Consider the following 17740-nt stretch of genomic DNA (forward strand, 5'->3'; position numbering starts at 1 on the left):
TGATCCTTGGGTGTAAGCAGCAGCAGCAAATCCAGGAGCTGTGCACCAGCTTCGCGCCATTGTTTTCAGCCACCCCAGGACGGACAGAACAGGGATACCACTCCATTGACACAGGTAATGCTCGCCCAATTAGAGCCCAACCCTACCGGATGGCTCCTCAAGCCAAAACCGGCAATACAAAGGGAGATCAAGGACATGTTACAGATGGGCATGGGCATGGGCCTCTCCAGAGGATCTGGCTCCCAAACCAGATGGGGAAATCCGCTTTTGTGTGGGCTACCGTAAACTAAATTCTGTAACTCGCCCAGAGAACTATCCAATGCCACACACAGATGAGCTATTGGAGAAACTGGGACATGCCCAGTTCATCTCCACCTTAGACTTAACTAAGGGGTACTGGCATGTGCCACTAGATGACCCAGCCATGGAAAGATCAGCCTTCATCATCCATGTAGGGATGTATGAATTTAATGTGCTCCCTTTCGGACTGCAAAATGCACCCGCTACCTTCCAGAGATTGGTAGATGACCTTCTGGCTGGAGTTGGGGAATTTGCAGTCACCTACATTGATGATGTGGCCATATTTTCAGATTTGTGGGCAGAACACCTGGAACACCTCCAAGCTGTCTTCCAGTGCATAAAGAAGTCAGGATTAACCGTTAAGGCCAAAAAGTGTCAAATAGGCCTAAACAGGGTAACATGCCTTGGACACCAGGTGGGTTAAGGTACTATCAGCCCCATACAGGCTAAGGTAAATGCTATCCAAAATTGGCCTGTCCCTAAGTCAAAGAAGCAGGTTCAATCCTTCTTGGGCTTGGGCAGGTATTACCAAGGATTTTTACCAAATTACAGCCAAATTGCCACCCCACTGACAGACCTGACCAGGAAAAACCAACTAAATGCACTTCAGTGAACTGAGAAGTGTCAGAAAGCCTTTAACCAGCTTAAGGCGGCCCTTACATCTGACCCTGTACTGAGGGCCTCGGACTTTAACCAATCGTTCGTCGTAACCACAGATGAGTCCGAGCATGGTGTGGGAGCAGTTTTAATGCAGGAAGGACCAGATGAACAATTCCATCCTGTCTTGTTTCTCAGCAAAAAACTTTCTGAGAAGGAAAGCCACTGGTCAGTCTCAGAAAAAGAATGTTACGCCTTTGTGTATTCTCTGGAGAAGCTACACCCATAGATTTGGGGGTGGCGGTTCCACCTGCAGACTGACCATGCTGCACTGAAGTGGCTTTACAAAGTCAAAGAAACTAACAAAAAACTTCTTTGGTGGAGTTTAGCTCTCCAAGACTTTGATTTTAAAATACAACACATTTCAGGAGCCTCTAACAAAGTGGTTGATGCACTTTCCTGGGAAGGTTTCCCAGAATCAGCTGGGTAAAAATGTCCCTGAATTCTAAGTCATTCATTGCAGTCCTTAAAATGTAAAAAGTACTGATTAGTTCTTCATGTAATTATTAGTAAAATTAGAGGTACATGTATCTTATTAACTCTTGATTCCTAAACCTCCAGGAAGAAATCCCAGCCAGTGTGGACCCGACCTGAACCAGGCTGGCCAGCACCGTCTGTGATTTGGGGTGTGTGTGATAAAAGAAGTGTTGGGGGTGGGGGCTCCCTTTTATGAACACCCAGCCAGCCAGTTAGCTGTAAAATCCCTCTTGGTGGCTGTTCTCTGCTTACTTTACCTGTAAAGGGTTGACAAAGTTCCCCAGGTAAAGGAAAGGGAGTGGGCACCTGACCAAAAAAGCTGATGGGAAGGCTAGAACTTTTTAAAATGGGGAAAAAAACTTCCCTTTGTCTGTGTCTGTACTCTGGAGAAGGAGACATGGAGCAGCAATGCTATAGGCAGGAATGCTGTCTATAAGGCTTGAACCAGGTAGTAAAAATTAACTTCCATACCTAGAAGGAATCATTAGAAGGCAGGAAATGTTTAAATAGACACCATCAGGTTTACTTCTTTATTTTGGCTTGTGGATCTCCTCTGTGCTAACCCCAGATGCTTTTGTTTGCTTGTAACGTATAAACTGAACCCCCAAGAAAGCTATTTTGGGTGCTTAATTTTTGAAATTCCTCTTTTAAAATCCAGCAAAAGCCTAAGTTCCAGGTGTATTTTCTTCCTTTTTGTTTCTAATAAAATTTACCTTTTTTAAGAACAGGATTGGATTTTTGGTGTCCTAAGAGGTTTGTGAATGTTGTTTGATTAGCTGGTAGCCACAGCTAATTTCCTTTGTTTTCTTTCTCAGCTCTTCCCCTGAGGGGGGTGAAAGGGCTTGAGGGTACCTCAGAGGGAGGCATTCCCAAGTGCTCCTTCCTGGGTTCATATGGGGTTTTTTTGCATTTGGGTGGTGGCAGCATTTACCAAGCCAAGGTCAGAGAAAATGTAACCTTGGGAGTTTAATACAAGCCTGGAGTGATTAGGGCTGGTCAAAAGTTTTCCATCAAAACCAGTTTTCAACAAAAAATTGGGCTTTTCCGTGGGAAGCGCCTGCCTCCCGCGGGGAGGTATGGGTGGTTTGTGGAAACCCCCAAATATTTCCATTGGAAATGCTGCTGCAGTGCTCCATGGGCATTGCTGTTCAGCTGCCTCGTGCCTCCAGGCTGGACTACACGTCCCTGGAGGCAACGTGTCCCCTCAGCCCAACCTTCCTTCCTGCTTTCCCTGCAGGACCCCCTCAGTCCAGGTCCCTTGTCCCCTTTGGCACAAACAGACACACTCCTTCCCCTGGATTTTCTGACTGGAGTTACCCGCTGGCACTGCTCAGCATGACCCAGACTATTGCAGGGTTTTCAGACCTTATCCTAGGGTGATCCAGCAGAAAAGCCCTGCATTCCTAGGATCTTGGCGTCTGCCACCAATGAACCACATGTCTAATTACGCATGGCAGATAGAGGGAGTCCATTCTCACGCTTAAGCAGCAGCTGGCCTGCCCATGGATCAGCAAGGCATTTGCCCTCCGTGTGCAGCGCACACAATTGGCTAATGGGGGTTTTAAATGTTGACGTCTTCTGAAGCAGCAGGTATTGGAGACAGGCTGAACTGATGTGCCTGGTGGGACTGGATACTGGATGTGATGGCCAAATGCTCTGCTCCACTATGGCCAGTGGTGGGACACCAGCTTAGAGGGGCCAGAGGCTTATTTCCTGGTACTCCAGCACAAGGGCAGAGAAGAGACAGGCCTCAACTAATGAATACAATATTGAGGCAGCTGTGCTGAACACAGACAGACCACGTAGTTCTCCTGAGCTCCCAGACTGACTCACAGCGTCTACCACCTAGTCTACTTAAACCCCAGTCTGGACTCAGCAGTCACGGCCAGGACTGCACGGCAGCCTCTGGGATTGCGCAGCCCAAGGGTCAGATCTGGCATATGGTGTGGTCAGGCTGAGTTCTTTGCCAGCTGGTTGTCATCACAGTATATTCAGGAGAGGTCAAGAGCCCTTTCATTAAAGACACTCACAAGGAGGTCTGGAGACAGCAAGGGGATGGAGTAGGTGGGGGATGCTGGACATTCAGGGCTGGAGGGGAGCGATCGCCTACCTACATGGGATTTCTCCTTCACTGAGCAATGCGTTGTGGCCTGGCGCAGGCGGCTTGCTTGCACTCTCCTTCCTATTGATTTTTAATCCCTCACCAATTACATCCTGTAAGTGGGTAATTTATTTCCTGGGTCCCCTTGGGATGCGCTGGAGGTGTCGCTGGCACCAGCTGAGTCGTGGTTAATAACTACATCTCACTTGGAATACAGTTATTTACCCCGCTATAGAGATTTCACACACAGCCATCACGCCAGGGATAAGCGGCCACGGAGAAAAGACTGGTGCTCACACACCCCGGCAGCTTCTACCCTGGGGAGCAACTTCACCCTGGGACAGAGGCCTACAAGGAACACAGCTGGTCTGGGTGACTTCGTAGCCTTTCCAGATCCCACCAAGCTCATTGGCTTTCAGCTGGGATGGTGGGTGTGGGGCCAGGAGGCAGAGGCCAGGCTAAAGTTCCACCCTCACTCCTGCTCACACTGAACCCCCCATCAGCAGCCTCTGAGCTAGGGGAGCATTATCCCTCTAATGTCTGGATAGCACCAAGCACAATGGGGCTCTGGCCAGGCTGGGCTCTCTGGGCACTACCACACTACCCAGGAGATGGGGAAACTGAGGCACAGAACGCTAAAGGTCCATACAATGGGCTCATAATGGAGACAGGGATAGCACTGTGGCTTCCTGATTCCCAGTGTCTGGTTCAAACAGCCAAACTGCACTTCCTGACACAGCCAGGAATAAACTGCCCCACCAGGAGTCCTGACTCCCAGGGATGGGTTTTCTGCTCCCAGACCCCAGCCTTACACTGGGGTAACCCCACTGACTTCAGCATAACGACTCCTGCTTTACTCCTGTCTAAGTGGAAGATCAGATCCGCATTCCTGCTTTGGCAGCTAGACCATACTTCACACCCACAGAGTGAGGGACATACTTTCCTAGACCCCTGCTCTAACCACTAGACCACACTGCCTGGACCAGGGCGTGCCCATTGCTTGCAGCTGACAATATTCTCATTGCCTGGCGCTGCAGTGGAGTCTTCCTGATGGTATTTGGTCGGGAGACAGAGCGCCCCAAGAGCCGGGATCCAGGCAGCACTGCCAGCCTTCCCAAAGGGAGCAGAGTGGAGCCATGGGTCTGCCTTCCTGCCCACCACCCATAGCCTTGGGTACTATGAATAGAGTGTCGCGGGGGCTGTGTGCCTGCAGACTGCCTCCGGGAGCGCTCACTGGGGCAGAGAAACCCTCCCCTTCCAGGGCCCAGGCCCTCAAAGCTGCCGGCTAGGAGAAAAAGGATGGGATCTTTGCTGTTTGAATACTGAGGGGAAGAGGGTGTTTTAGCCATTGGGGGAGGCACTATAAACATGCAGAGCAGAACCCAACAGCATGGGGCCAGGGCAGGAGAACCGGACGGCTCTGGGCAGCGAGAGGCAGCATGGGCTGGTGGCTGGAACACTGGCGCAGCTGTTCAGCCTCTGCCGCTGACCCGCTTTGTGATGTTGGACAAGTCGTTTACTCTCCGTTTCCTTCCCACCCAGTCTATCTCGGGAGCTCTTTGGGCCAGGGACAGTCTCTACAGAATCCAGCCCGACGGGACTGATTTCGAGTGGGCATGCCAGGCGCTACCATAGTAAGTTTCATGGTGATGTGTTGATGCTGTGCAAAGCAGGACCTGTCTCTTCCCACCTGTCTGTACAGCACCTTGCACAATGGGGGCCTGCTCTTGGTTGGGGCTGCTAGGATGCTTCTTGTAATACAAATAAGAGCAACAGGGAAGTGCAACTGAGCAGGCTGCGAGGCCAGGCGTGGTTCAGCAAACTTTGCTGGGAAATTCTGTCAGGACTATTTGAGGTGATTCCCCTGAAGTGCCCAGGATTTCAGGAAATGGGGGGTTGTAATGGAAGAGCTGACCGCTCCAATTTCCGCACCTTTCGAGGCAGCTGGCAAACACCAATTTTGTAAATCCAAATTTTAAAATGGAACCTTTAGAGGCTTCATTCAAAAACTCTCACTAGCAGGTAACGCTTCCAAGGCTGACCTTGAAATGGATCGTTTTCCCCAAACCGCCAAGAAACGCAACACTTTAAATGCTGCACTTTCCAAATGTAGTTGCACACATTGTGCAAGGCGCTACAAGCAAAGACAGAACTTCAGCAGGGACAAGTATTCTCACTAGTTACACTTCTTTCCCTCTAATAACCAAACGCAAGGGGAGATCCCCAGACTGGCTGCAGTGGGATTTACACTGGGGACACTGAACTCGGTGTAGGGAAATGCCAGTTTAGAAAAATAAGTTGAGCAAACATGTAACATGAGCCCCAGCCAAGGCACTACTTGCAGTACAGCTGCATGTTGTATGAATACGGCATGTAAACACTGCTCATGATCTTCAGAGTGGGACGCTTCCCGATCCCAAACCTGACGTGCAACTTCCCCTACTACTCCAGTCCTGGAGTCCCACAAACAGCTCTGCCAATATCCCTCGACCCTAAGCCACAGCCCCGATTGCATGATCCCAGGCCTGGGTCCCCATACCGCAATGCCAATGCTCCTCAGCAACCCCTGTGATCATTATTATTATTAGCGCTGTAATAGCCCCTGTGGGCCAGAGACAGGGATAGGACTCATTGCGCTGGTGCCGTACACACAAAGAACAAGCCAAACCCAGTCTGAAGAGCTTACAATGAAAGCTGGCCAGTGGACAACTCTGTTTTGCAACAACTTTTGAGGTTTTGAATTTGAAATGTTTTTGTTCCACACTGGAATGAAAACAAAATCTTGCAAATGAATTGCAACAAGACGGAATAATGATGGAACGTCCACTTCTTGCTCATAAAAGTCAGGTTGTTGATTCTCGTCTCTCTCTTGTCAGAACTGAGCAGGGAGCTCCGGACCTCAGAAACCTTCCCAGCCAAAACTCCACCAAGACCCAGACATCTCCATGAAATGTTTTGGTTTCAGTGAAACAGCATATTTCAACAAAGAGTCTATGACAATCTATCAGCTTTCAGCTGTGTGTCTCTGCACAGTATAGCCAGCATCTGTGTGTCTGGAAATGAACAAAGCTTGTATAAAAACCAAAGAGAGGCAGAGTCTCTTCCCAGGGCCTATTGCCCACTCTTCCCTTGGGTCTCTTCATTCTGTTTCTCTCACTAATAAATCTTACTCTGAGTTCAGACTTTGCCCCATATCCCTTTCGCCCCTCTATCCAGTAGTAGCAGACATCACGGCTTTGCAGGTCAACGTCCCATTGGAGGAGGAATCAATGACACAGAGTCTGGGTATATTCGTAGTGCAATTTATTTGCACTATATATATACACACACCAGTCCTGGAACAGAGGTGGTCACAAACAGATCTCCTCTCTCAGCAATTGCAGCCCAAACCCCACAGCCTAGGTTCCGGGGAGCAACTCTTCCCTAAGAACTGACCCTGGTTAGAGATCAAGGCAAAATGCAAACTCCCCAGTTTGCTTGCCACAGCTCCCCCCAACAAGCTTATCCACCACAAAACTAGCTACACAGTCTTACAGTATTTCTTCCATGACTGAACCATTCTCTCATGCTAAGAAAAAGAGCTGGTAAGATTTTGTGTAACAGCGCCACCTGGTGACTTCTGACATAACAACCCCATTAGGAGCCAGCCTGCAACATCAGACAGTATCAGAAGGTCCCTCTTCCCCTTGCTCAGAGCCATTGGGACTGTCCACGAGGCGGGGGTTCTTCTCACTAGGGGAGGGGCCGATGGATGGCGAGTGAGAGAGGTGGCCGGGCGGAGAATACAAGGCCATGGTACAGGATCTCTGGAGGGCCGGACAGGAAGGATCTGGTGCTGGATTTACATTCTATGCAGTTGAATAGGAAGGGGCCCTGGATGGGCAAAAAGATTGCACGGATACTGCAGACGGGCCACTGCCCAGCACTCAGTCAACTACCTCGTCAATACCCTGATCCGTCTCTAGCCTCCCAAAGAGGGAATTAAAGACTTGGCTTGCTTTCCCTTTTCTCCCCTGCTGTAACAAGCTGTATTGACTGGTGGGGGGCAGGCCGCATGCTGCGCGTGTGCCTGTCCTGGAGTGTGGGTGTGAGTGCAGGCATGTGGCAGCGCATGGGCTGGCTTTCCCTGGAAGCTGCAGTGGGAGGGGATGCATGGTCATGGACTGTGGGCATCGGCTGTAGTGTGAGGTGCGGGTGTGCTTGTACTGCGGTGGGGGTGACAAAGGCGGGGGTGTTTTACTGTTTAAAGAGTGAAAGATACATAATCACAGTTAGTCTGTGGGGGTGTGTGCATTCTCTGTCTGTGTGTGTCAAAATGTGCACATTAGTACGGTATATTTGTTCATGGTGTAGGGTGTAGAAGGGGAGTATAAAGTGTGTGTGCGAGTATGGTGTATTGCCCAAGATGTGTGTGCGCGTGTGAATACATACAGTGTATTTCTTCATGGGGTGTGTGTGTGCAGAAGGCGTAGATAAACGGTGTGTGTGTAAATATGGTGTATTGCCCAGGCTATATGTTTGTGGGGGTATCCATGATGTGTGGGTAGCTCTCAGATGTTTCTTGTGAAGGGGGTGCTCCTCTCCCCTGGTCGGACTTTGCATTCATTCTTGTAATGTATTACCATCAGCAGCATTGGATCATGTGGATGGGCTAATCCTGTTTGTTACAGAATTCAACCCAGGAGACCTAAAGCTCTATTCTTGTATCCCCATTTGGGCTCTTTATCCACATCTTCCCCCCCTCTCCCCCCACCCCCACCCCAATTGCTTGCACCTTTGCAGCCTGTGACAAGTGTTGATGCATGTATCTAAAGCTGTTGAGGTGTTTGGTGCCCATATGGTGTGTTGTGTACTGTAATGTGTGAGTTTGCAGTCCCATGTGTATGCTTGTGAGTGTGTGTGGGTATCACAGAGTAGGTGTGTGGCTGAGGAATCTCTGCCTGTGTGTGGGTGCAGTATACGTGGTGTTTGTGTACGCTTGTGAGTGTGTGTAGGTATCACAGGGTGGCTGAGGAATCTCTGCCTGTGTGTAGGTGCAGTAGATGCTGTGCATGCTGGACGTGTGTCTCTGCACTGCTACAGGACACAGGCTTGGCTAACGTTTATGAAATCTACAATCAGCCACATTCCAGCTATTGAATGAGCCTGATGCTCTTCTGGCCGTGTTCCAGGGCTGAAGGGGCTGAACCTGGCCTCCAAGGAAAGGAAAGCAAAGGCTGGAGGCCTGGGAATGGAAGCAAGGCTGGCCAGTGTCACAGCAAGATGGAGAAAGCAAAGGCTGGAGGCCTGGGAATGGAAGCAAGGCTGGCCGTTGTGAGGGAGAGACGGAGAAAGCCAGCCAGGCCACGCACTGCACGGAGACAAGAGCTAAATGTTAATCACTGAGATGGAAAATGCAGCAGTCGCACACAGCTGCCTCCAAACACGTTGTGAAATTAGCAGTGGGCCAAGTCATCTGCTGGCGTAAATCAGCACAGCTCCACCCACGTCAATGGCACTATGCTGGGCTGACAGCAGTGGAGTTACTGCAGGTTTACACTGGAGTGCTGGGGAGCAGTGTTTGACCTCCTAGGGATGGCCAGCTCTCTACACTGACGTCACTTCATTACTTACCCCCAGAGCCGGCTCCAGCTTTTTTGCCGCCCCAAGCTGCAAAGAAAAAAAAAAAAAGAAGAAAAAAAAGAAAAACCCGATTGAGCTGCGGCCGAAGAGGAAGACAGCGAGTGAAGTACCCGCCGCCGAAGTGCCGCCAACCCGGAGCGAGCCGATTGAGCTGCCTCCACCCTGGACGTGCCACCCCGACAATGGACGCACTGCCGCCCCTTTCTATTGGCCGCCCCAGGCACCTGCTTCCTTCGCTGGTGCCTGGAGCCGGCCCTGCTTACCCCTGGTTAACAGGGCTGTGAGATCAGACTCAGGCCCCAGGCGTTTACACCTGTGTAACTCAGAAGTTATGGCTCGGAAGCCAATGGCAGCACAGGGGGAAGACGGATCTCTGGGTCATTACACAATCGTGAGACCATACGGCCCTAGAAAGTTTAAGACTCCACTGGGTGTCTGTGTATTCCATTGGGATACCTGGATTGGAAATACATTGACTGGGCCTATCCTCAGCTGGTGGCAATCTGTGCTGTCAATGGAGCTGTGCCGATTTACGTCTGTGGAGGATCTGGCCCATATTTTCCATTGGGAAAGAGCAGAGAAAGAGCAACAGGAATGACAGGGGAAGAGCCTGGAGAGAGAAACCAGCCACCCAGCTGGAGAAGAGCTCAACAAATTGCAGCTTGATGGTTTTGGTGCCCCTCGCAGGGAATGGGAGAGCGGCACCCTCATGGAAATGCACCGTCCAGGAACAGCCCACCTCCCCATCACACTCGCCCACATGCCAGCTGTCGGGAGGGGAAGGAGAACCAATAACCTAGGCACCATTAGCACATCTGATCTAAGGTTTGTGATCGAGGTGAGATCTCCGTTTGTCTCCTCGATGCCCTCCATACCTGCCTGCCATGGATCTTGAGATTCCCCTGGGCAGGAGAACAAACAGCTCACATTTAGATCACAGCCATTTCCTATCAGGTATTAGCAGAATCAATCAATCGGGCTCCTCGCCCCGAGACACACTACCCAATCAAAGAGAGACGAGGCCAAGAAGAGGAGCAGAGGGGGTGAGATTAGGGCATGACTCTCTGCAGCCTTGCTTCCCTCAGCTCCCCACAGCTAATGGCCTGGTCAGAGATTGCCTGGGAACCGGGCACCTTTCATGGGGACTGGCAGTAGGAAAAACACAGGTTGCCCACTTTGGTGCCCCCTCTGCTCACCAGCAAACTCAGGCCTGGCACTTTGCCAGGAAGTGGCGTAGCCAAATCAGCAGGTGGCGCTCTTCCTTCTAAGATTCTCTTTGATTCAGAGCTCTGTGGGGCAGGGAGCATGTCTTCAGGGTGTGTTTGTACAGCACCTCACACACTGGGGAGCAGATCAGCATCTTCGCATAATCAATATTCCAAGTAAGAAATAACAAGCCCTGACCCAATGCCCCAGCCTGGGGCTAAGGGGCCAGAGCTGTTGTCTACCAGATGAGGTGTAACACTGAGATTCTGACCCCTTGGGGCCCTTAATCACTCCCAAGACACTTTTTGCACAAGGCGCAGTCCCCATGCACCAGTCCAGTCCCGCTAATTACACTCAGCCTCCCTAAAAGCCACCCCCACACCTGCAGTTTCAATTGGAAAAATTATTTTCCCTTCTATTCCTAAAAATCCCAACCCTGCTCTGTAGCATGGTGGGTGCAGCAGGGCTGTCAGTTCCCACCCCAGAGGTAGCTACATTTCAGTGCTGAGGGGTGACCCCACTTACACAGAGCGAGACTTTCGGAAGCTGGCCTGCGTGTGTGCACCTGCAGACTGCTGCTGTAATTACGGTCCCATGGCCCTTTAAAGGCCGGACCCCAGACGCAGGAATGCTGCCGTCAGCAGAGCCTGATCTGCAGCCCTGTGTCACTACGGGGCAGACCCAAGAGTGATCGCTGGGTCCAGTTGCTCCCTGGGAGAGCTGTGCTCTTGGGGTGGGAGCTGGCATGCATCACTCTGTGGTGACCTCTCTTGCTGAGCAAGGGTGGAGCATTGCTGGAGCCTATGGGGGCCTTGGCTGGAGGCTAGGTACTGTGCTAGGGTGAAGTGAGGGGAACGCTCTAAATCCACCCACCCATATATACTGTGCTCCTCACAGCCACAGCTGAGCATCAAGGGGTCCCTGGCCCACGTGCCTGCTCTGCGTCTCCCTGCAGCTGCTTCTGTGGTCCAGGGCACAGAGAACCCCCCCGTTCTATGTGAATAAGGTCAGCGCTAGCTGGCGTCTCCAGCGCATCCAACTGGCCAAAGCGCTGCCCGCACGCTCCCTGGCACCGTGTCTCGGGTGAAGCTTGGACTGGCCTCTCCAGGGCCTGTGTTCACTCTGGCAGATGCAAAGCCCTGTCTCGGCTCATGGAGTGGCCACACAGGCCGCCCACTCGGCATCAGTTCCATGCCTTCCCTTCCTGTGTGCGACTCCCCCCCCAGCCCCATCTGCTTGGCAATGCCAACCACACTCTTCAATGCCAAGCTCTTCTCTCCTAATTAATGAGGGATTTAGGACGTGAAAGAGCGCCGGTATGGCGTACCAGTAAGAAGTGGCTGCCAGTTTGAGCCCGCTTTAACGTCACTGCCCCTTCCCCCTCTGCCCCATCAGCGGCCCTGCTAGTAGGGACCCTAACGGCAGGGCCGCCGACGGAGGGGAGGGAGGTAAAAGGCCCAGTGATTTAAAAGGGCCCGGGGCTCCTGGCCACCGCCACCATTACTGCGGCAGCAGCCAGAGCCCCATGCCCTTTAAATTGCCACCGGAGCCCCGGGCAGCGCAGAAGGGCTGGCTGGGGGAAGCTGAACTCCAGCCCCACCCCCTCCGCCTGAGGCCCCGCCCCTTCTGGGGGCCCAGAGCTGGGCCCCCGTACCAGTAAGTCTTTTATGTTATTTTACCCCTGGGTTGGATTACCCAGCAGACCGAGGAACAGACAGAAGCCAGAGGGATAGACAGCAAGCTGTGTAACACAGCTGGCCAGCCCAGCCCTTCTGGGAGCGGGAACAGCTGCTGGGGGACGGACCTGGCTGGGCAAAGCAGGGGGCTCTGGCCTGTGAACAACAGGCTCCCCTTCCGCAGCTCTCCCACAAACACACAAGAGGAGCTGGGAGCTGTTCCAGGAGCCTCCACCGGCTGTGCAGACAGAGCTGGACTCAGCAGCCAGCCCTGCCTCTCCCACACAAAGCCAGTCCGTCACCAGTCCCAACTCCGCCTTCTCCTACAGCGCAAAGCAAACCAGGAGCACCGGGCAGATCCCAGCCTGACCTGCGAATGCTGCATCCTTCTCAGCACTCCAGGCTGGGAAGCCACATGGCAGCACTAAGGGCTCTGTCTTCACTGCACTGGTAACTCGAGTGACTGGTCCCCAGGTCTGAAAAATTCGGGCAATTGTGGAAGAAACTGGAGGACTAGCAATGTTCCACTGATTTGCCTGTACCTGGGATGGGGGGTTCAGCCCAAGTTAAAACAGAACCTGGTTTCTAATCTCCCCCCCACCCCCAGCTGGGTCAGCTAGCCCAGGTTTAAGGCTCCTCCATACCCAGGTTAGAAGTTTCTCTGTGTGGATGGTAGGGGGGTTGGACTAAAACCTGGATAAGAGTCTGGTTTAACTGTGCAGTGAAGACAGACCCTAAGCAGAGTTCAGAGACCCCTCTTGTTCTTTGGGTCATTTCTATAGACCCCGATTGCATTTAGCCCTATTAAACTCTACGGGGCTTCTCCTAAGGGTTGATTTCTACAGCTCTCAGGATTGGGAGAAAATATCCATTAGCACTGGGGATGTCGGGGATTTTCTCCTTTCAGTTCTCTGCTGGCACAAAACCAGCGGATAAAAACCAAAACAACCCCCCCTGGAAATAAACATGGATATTCTGTGTCAAACTTCGCAACAAACACCAGGCTCACACCCTTCTGTGCCTCCCGGGAATCTCTTGCGACCAGCGCCATGGGACTTGCATGTGCTAGTGAGTCCCGGGAAATGGCAGGGCTGCCAGCCATGCTAGCTGCTCTAGAGAGAGGCTGCGCTTTGGCCCTGCCAGGTCAGCAGGGCAAAAAACTGGGCTGTACAGATCCACCACCCAGCCACTTTCTCCAAAGCAAGAATGTAATGGGCCACACGTCATGCCAGAGCTCCGTCAACGGAGGAAAGGCTAGGCCAATGGCTTGGCACCTAGTGTAATGAAGTGGGATTTTCCCCTTGCTATGTTGTACATGTGCACATGTGAGTCTTACTGTTTTGCATGAATACGATGTGTGCTTCAGTTTCCCTGTGTACTGCACCAGTTCCTAGGTGGTTAGGGTGACCAGATGGCTCGATTTTATAGGGTCAGTCCCGATATTCAGGGCTTTTTCTTATGTAGGCACCAATTACCCCCCACCCCCATCCCGTTTTTCACACTTGCTATCTGGTCACCCTATAGGTGGTGGGGATAACGGTGTGTGACTTTTGCTGAGACTCTGGGGGGAGGGGGGGAAAGGAGGCGATGAGGCTGCTTTAGCTGCCTGCATATAAGCTATGGACGGTGCCCTTCATAATCTGAGAACCAGGAAGGGGATGTGACCAAGTGACACTATGCGACCAAGTGACACTTTGCTGGGGAAGCAGGACAAAAAGACCGGAGGAGAAGCAACGGGTGTGTCGGAGGCCAGGCAGCAGGGTTGAGTTCAGTCTGCTGTGGGGGACTCAAGGAAGACAAGTTCTGTTCTACACTGTGTTCCTGTCGACTAATAAACCTTCTGTTTTACACGCGAGCTGAGAGTCACCGCTGACGGCAGGGTTGGGGTGCAGGACCCTTTGGCTGCCCCAGAAGCCCCGCCCAGGCAGACTCACTGCGGGAAGCACACAGTGTGAAAAGGGGTGCTCAATGTGCCGAGGTCAGACTCAGGGAGGCTGAACCTATGTAAGCTTCTTGCCGTGGCGACAGGGTAGAGAGGAGGCACGCTACACCAGAGTCCTGACTGGCTTCCTACAGAGCAGTTCCAGAGCATCGGCCCAGTGATGGTGGGAGGGAGAGAGAGAAGTGAAAAGGCAAAAATGTCACTGTTTGGGGCAAAAAAACATGAAAATTTTCCTCCAAACCGATCATTTTCAGACTAGGCTATTTTTTTGGTCACAAGAGTTTCTATTGAGACACTAGGACCAGGTCTGCTTGGGAGTTCGGGAGCCTGGAGTCTAGTCCGCTATGGCTGAGAACTATCATTGCATGAAGGGCAACTGACAACTCCAGGCCTTCAGCCTCACCAGACGTCCTAGGCCTAGGAGACAGACACAGCATCACCCACCCCTGCCAGCTCTTCTCTACCTGAGGGACTTCTCTGGCCCTATCACTGTTGGCGCTGACTCACATAAGAACTTGTTAGCTTTTCCCCTACAAAGCCTGGACTCTGGCTCTCAGGTTCTGCTTATTTCAGGTTTTAAAACACTAACCCAGGAACCAATCCCTGCAACAAACCCCAGTGCCAATTCTGTCCACATATCTATTCAAAGGACACCATCATAGGACCTAATCACATCAGCCACCCCATCAGGGGCTCGTTCACCTGCACATCTACCAATGTGATATATGCCATCATGTGCCAGCAATGCCCCTCTGCCATGTACATTGGCCAAACCGGACAGTCTCTATGCAAAAGAATAAATGGACACAAATCAGACATCAAGAATTGTAACACTCAAAAACCAGTAGGAAAGTACTTCAATTTCCCTGGACACTCAATTACAGACTTAAAAGTGGCAATTCTTTAAAAAACAAAAAAACAAAAAAAACAGACTTCAACGAAAAACTGCAGAACTGGAATTAATTTGCAAATTGGACACCATGAAATTAGGCTTGAATAAAGACTGAGAGTGGATGGGTAACCTCAAAAAGTAATTTTCTCTTTGCTTATACTCACACCTTCTTGTCAACAGTTGGAAATGGGCGACATCCACCTTGATTGCATTGGCCTCATTAGCACTACAAAAGTAATCAACTGTTGAGAATAGGTCACTTCCACCTTAATTGAATTGGCCTCGTTAGCACTGACCCCCCCACTTGGTAAGGCAACTCCCATCTTTTCGTGTGGTGTAATATTTATACTGCTTACTGTATTTTTCACTCCATGCATCTGATGAAGTGGGTTTTAGCCCACGAAAGCTTATACCCAAATAAATTTGTTAGTCTCTAAGGTGCCACAAGGACTCCTCATTGTTTTTGCTGATACAGACTAACATGGCTACCCCTCTGAAACCTGTCTAATGTCTCACATGCTGTGATGAGGATCCTCATTCTAGCCTTCCAACACACAAGAAAGGGAACGAGGCCACCATTCCTGTCATTCAGGGCCGCAGCCTGCAGATGCTTTGTAATACTCCATGTGGGTGCCCAAGAGGTGGGCTGCTATGGACTTCGAACCAATCACAGTGCCTCCCAATTCTCCATTCTGAGCAGATATGGGCCTAAGCTACCAAATCCAGACCCAGTTTCAAAGCAGATCCTTCCCGGAGCCTGGATCTGGGAATTGGGTTTGGCTTCCCTCTACCTTTTCCACACGTCCCCCCTGCCTTTCCTGAGCTACCAGCAAGGCTCCAGGCAGGATGCTGGCTCATAGGTGCTGCTGGGGCTCACAGATTTATCTGAGGAGGAAGGCTGCAGTACCTAAGCAAGGCTACCAATAGCTTGTATCCACCACCCAAGGAGTCACCTGATGCCCTAATGCCCGCAGGGCACTGGCTTTCACTCTAGAGCCGCAGGTTCAAATCTAGGTCAGGTTACAGCCCACGAGAAATGAATTTGAGGGGAAGGGAGTCAGCAAAGGCACCAATCAGAGATCACTGCACAGATCTTCCTTTAGCAATCTCTGCTCTGGGGAGATCCTAGACTGGGATGGCAGGGGGCTGCGGGCAGGACTGAGGGGCAGCGGCAGGGCTGGTGAGGAACCCAGGATGGGGAAGGTGGGGGTGGAGGGCTGTGACAGGGAGCCCAGTACAGGAGCAGCAGCCAGAGGTGAAGGTCAGGTGAGGCATGTCAGCAGAGAGGGGTGGGGCTGGATCCATCAGCAGCCGTCTACGTGGGGTTTGGCTCTAAGTGCTTTAGACCCTCACATTCCTGAAAAGAACAGTTGGTTGCCTGTCAGAGGGGCAGGCCAGGCCTGGAGTGCCCCCACTGGCCAAGCACAGCTCAGCAGCCCCCTATCTCAGTTTTCCCTTAAGAACTGCGCCCTGCCCCAGAAGGTGGAAGACAAACTCCCCCTGTGGGGTGCTACTTTATTATGTCCAAATAAACTTGAAATAAAGTCTTCTGCCCAGACCCCAAATGAGGTCTCCCTGTAATCTCTGCCCTTGGGTACGATAATGGGGGAAATTTCTGTAGCATTTTCGTGAGTTTTAGGTGTGCCTCAGTTTCCCCTGTATTTTAAATGGCTCCTGGGGGGGGCGGCAGGGAAGGACTAACTTGCTCTCAGGCCAGGGTAAGAGAGATAGGAGGAGGAGTGTCACCCAGCCATCAGAGCCTGAATGGGCCCTTAAAGCACTGGCCACGGCCGACCCCATAGTGATGGAAAAGCCAAGAAGACAATAGAAAACCCAGTCACCCAGGACACTGCGTCTCAGCGGGGAAGGTGGCATGTGACACTATGCCCAATATTCTTCATAGAGATAGTGTTATGAATATGGCATAACTAAGATATGTTTTATGCAACATGGATCATGTGAGGTATCAATGGAAACGGTATGATGTACTGCCTATGATTATCCTATTTGTATGCAAGTATCATTTCTGTATCTGAAGTTAGGAATATTGACAATGTAACAATTACAGCTGTGTTTAAACCTGGGGAACGCCCACTAGACAATGCAATCAGCCTGGATGGGCCATTACGGAGAACAATAGACTTCTGAAGATGCTAATCTCTCTCCTTCCTGAGAAGCTTCCTGGGATGCTGGTGTGACACTGCAGGGTCATGTGATCATGTCACCTGGTATTAGACCTCATCTTGGCCTACTAGTATTTTTCCACTAATAGTGGGTGGGGACCAAAATGAGGAACAAAGGATTCCTGCCAAATACAAATCCTACTTAAGGCAGGGAAGTGAGTTAATCAGGGAACTTTTCTTCACTGAATCCCCGCCCAGGATGATTGCTGGAAAAATCTAAGAAACAAGGGGTAAGGGGGAGAGGGAGACGAGGAGGAGGAGGAGGAGAGCTGAGCTGAGCCGAGCCCAGGCTGGAAAAGGTGTCTGTAAAAAAAAATGCTTAAAACAACATTTAGGGTGAGAAATTACTACTTGTAACCACTTTCTTCAGTGTATTGAGCTTAGTTTGCCTGGTTGTTTTATTTGCTTAGTAACCTACTGTGCTCTGTTTGCTAGCCTAACTTATAAGGGTTAAGATTTAGTCATGGGCATTTTTAGTAAAAGTCATGGACAGGTCATGGACAATAAACACAAATTAACGGCCCCGTGACCTGTCCATGACTTGTACTATATACCCCTCACTAAATCTATGGTGTTCTGCGGGTCTCTGGGGGGTGTAGCTGCTGCTCTGAAAGGGGGGCTCTGGGGAACTTGCTGGTGCTGGGGGGGATCCTGCTGGTGTTGGGGGGCCTCCAAGGCACCCAC

The 17740-nt window shown here is 51.3% G+C and overlaps 1 protein-coding gene across 6 annotated transcripts in view; it reads right to left on the minus strand.

The window, feature by feature from the left end:
* CELF6 (CUGBP Elav-like family member 6) overlaps window positions 1-17740 on the minus strand; it is a 233354-nt gene that overhangs the window by 91069 nt on the left and 124545 nt on the right. The window contains exon 4 of one of the 6 annotated variants that reach the window (XM_044980906.1): window positions 9149-9184. The exons of the other annotated variants lie outside the window; for them this stretch is intronic. Coding sequence (XP_044836841.1) covers window positions 9149-9184 — 36 coding nt within the window. The remainder of the gene's footprint in view (window positions 1-9148; window positions 9185-17740) is intronic. 6 annotated transcript variants of the gene reach the window in all.

The sequence above is a fragment of the Mauremys mutica genome, chromosome 11 (assembly GCF_020497125.1).
Source record: "Mauremys mutica isolate MM-2020 ecotype Southern chromosome 11, ASM2049712v1, whole genome shotgun sequence".
NCBI classification, from domain to species: domain Eukaryota; kingdom Metazoa; phylum Chordata; order Testudines; family Geoemydidae; genus Mauremys; species Mauremys mutica.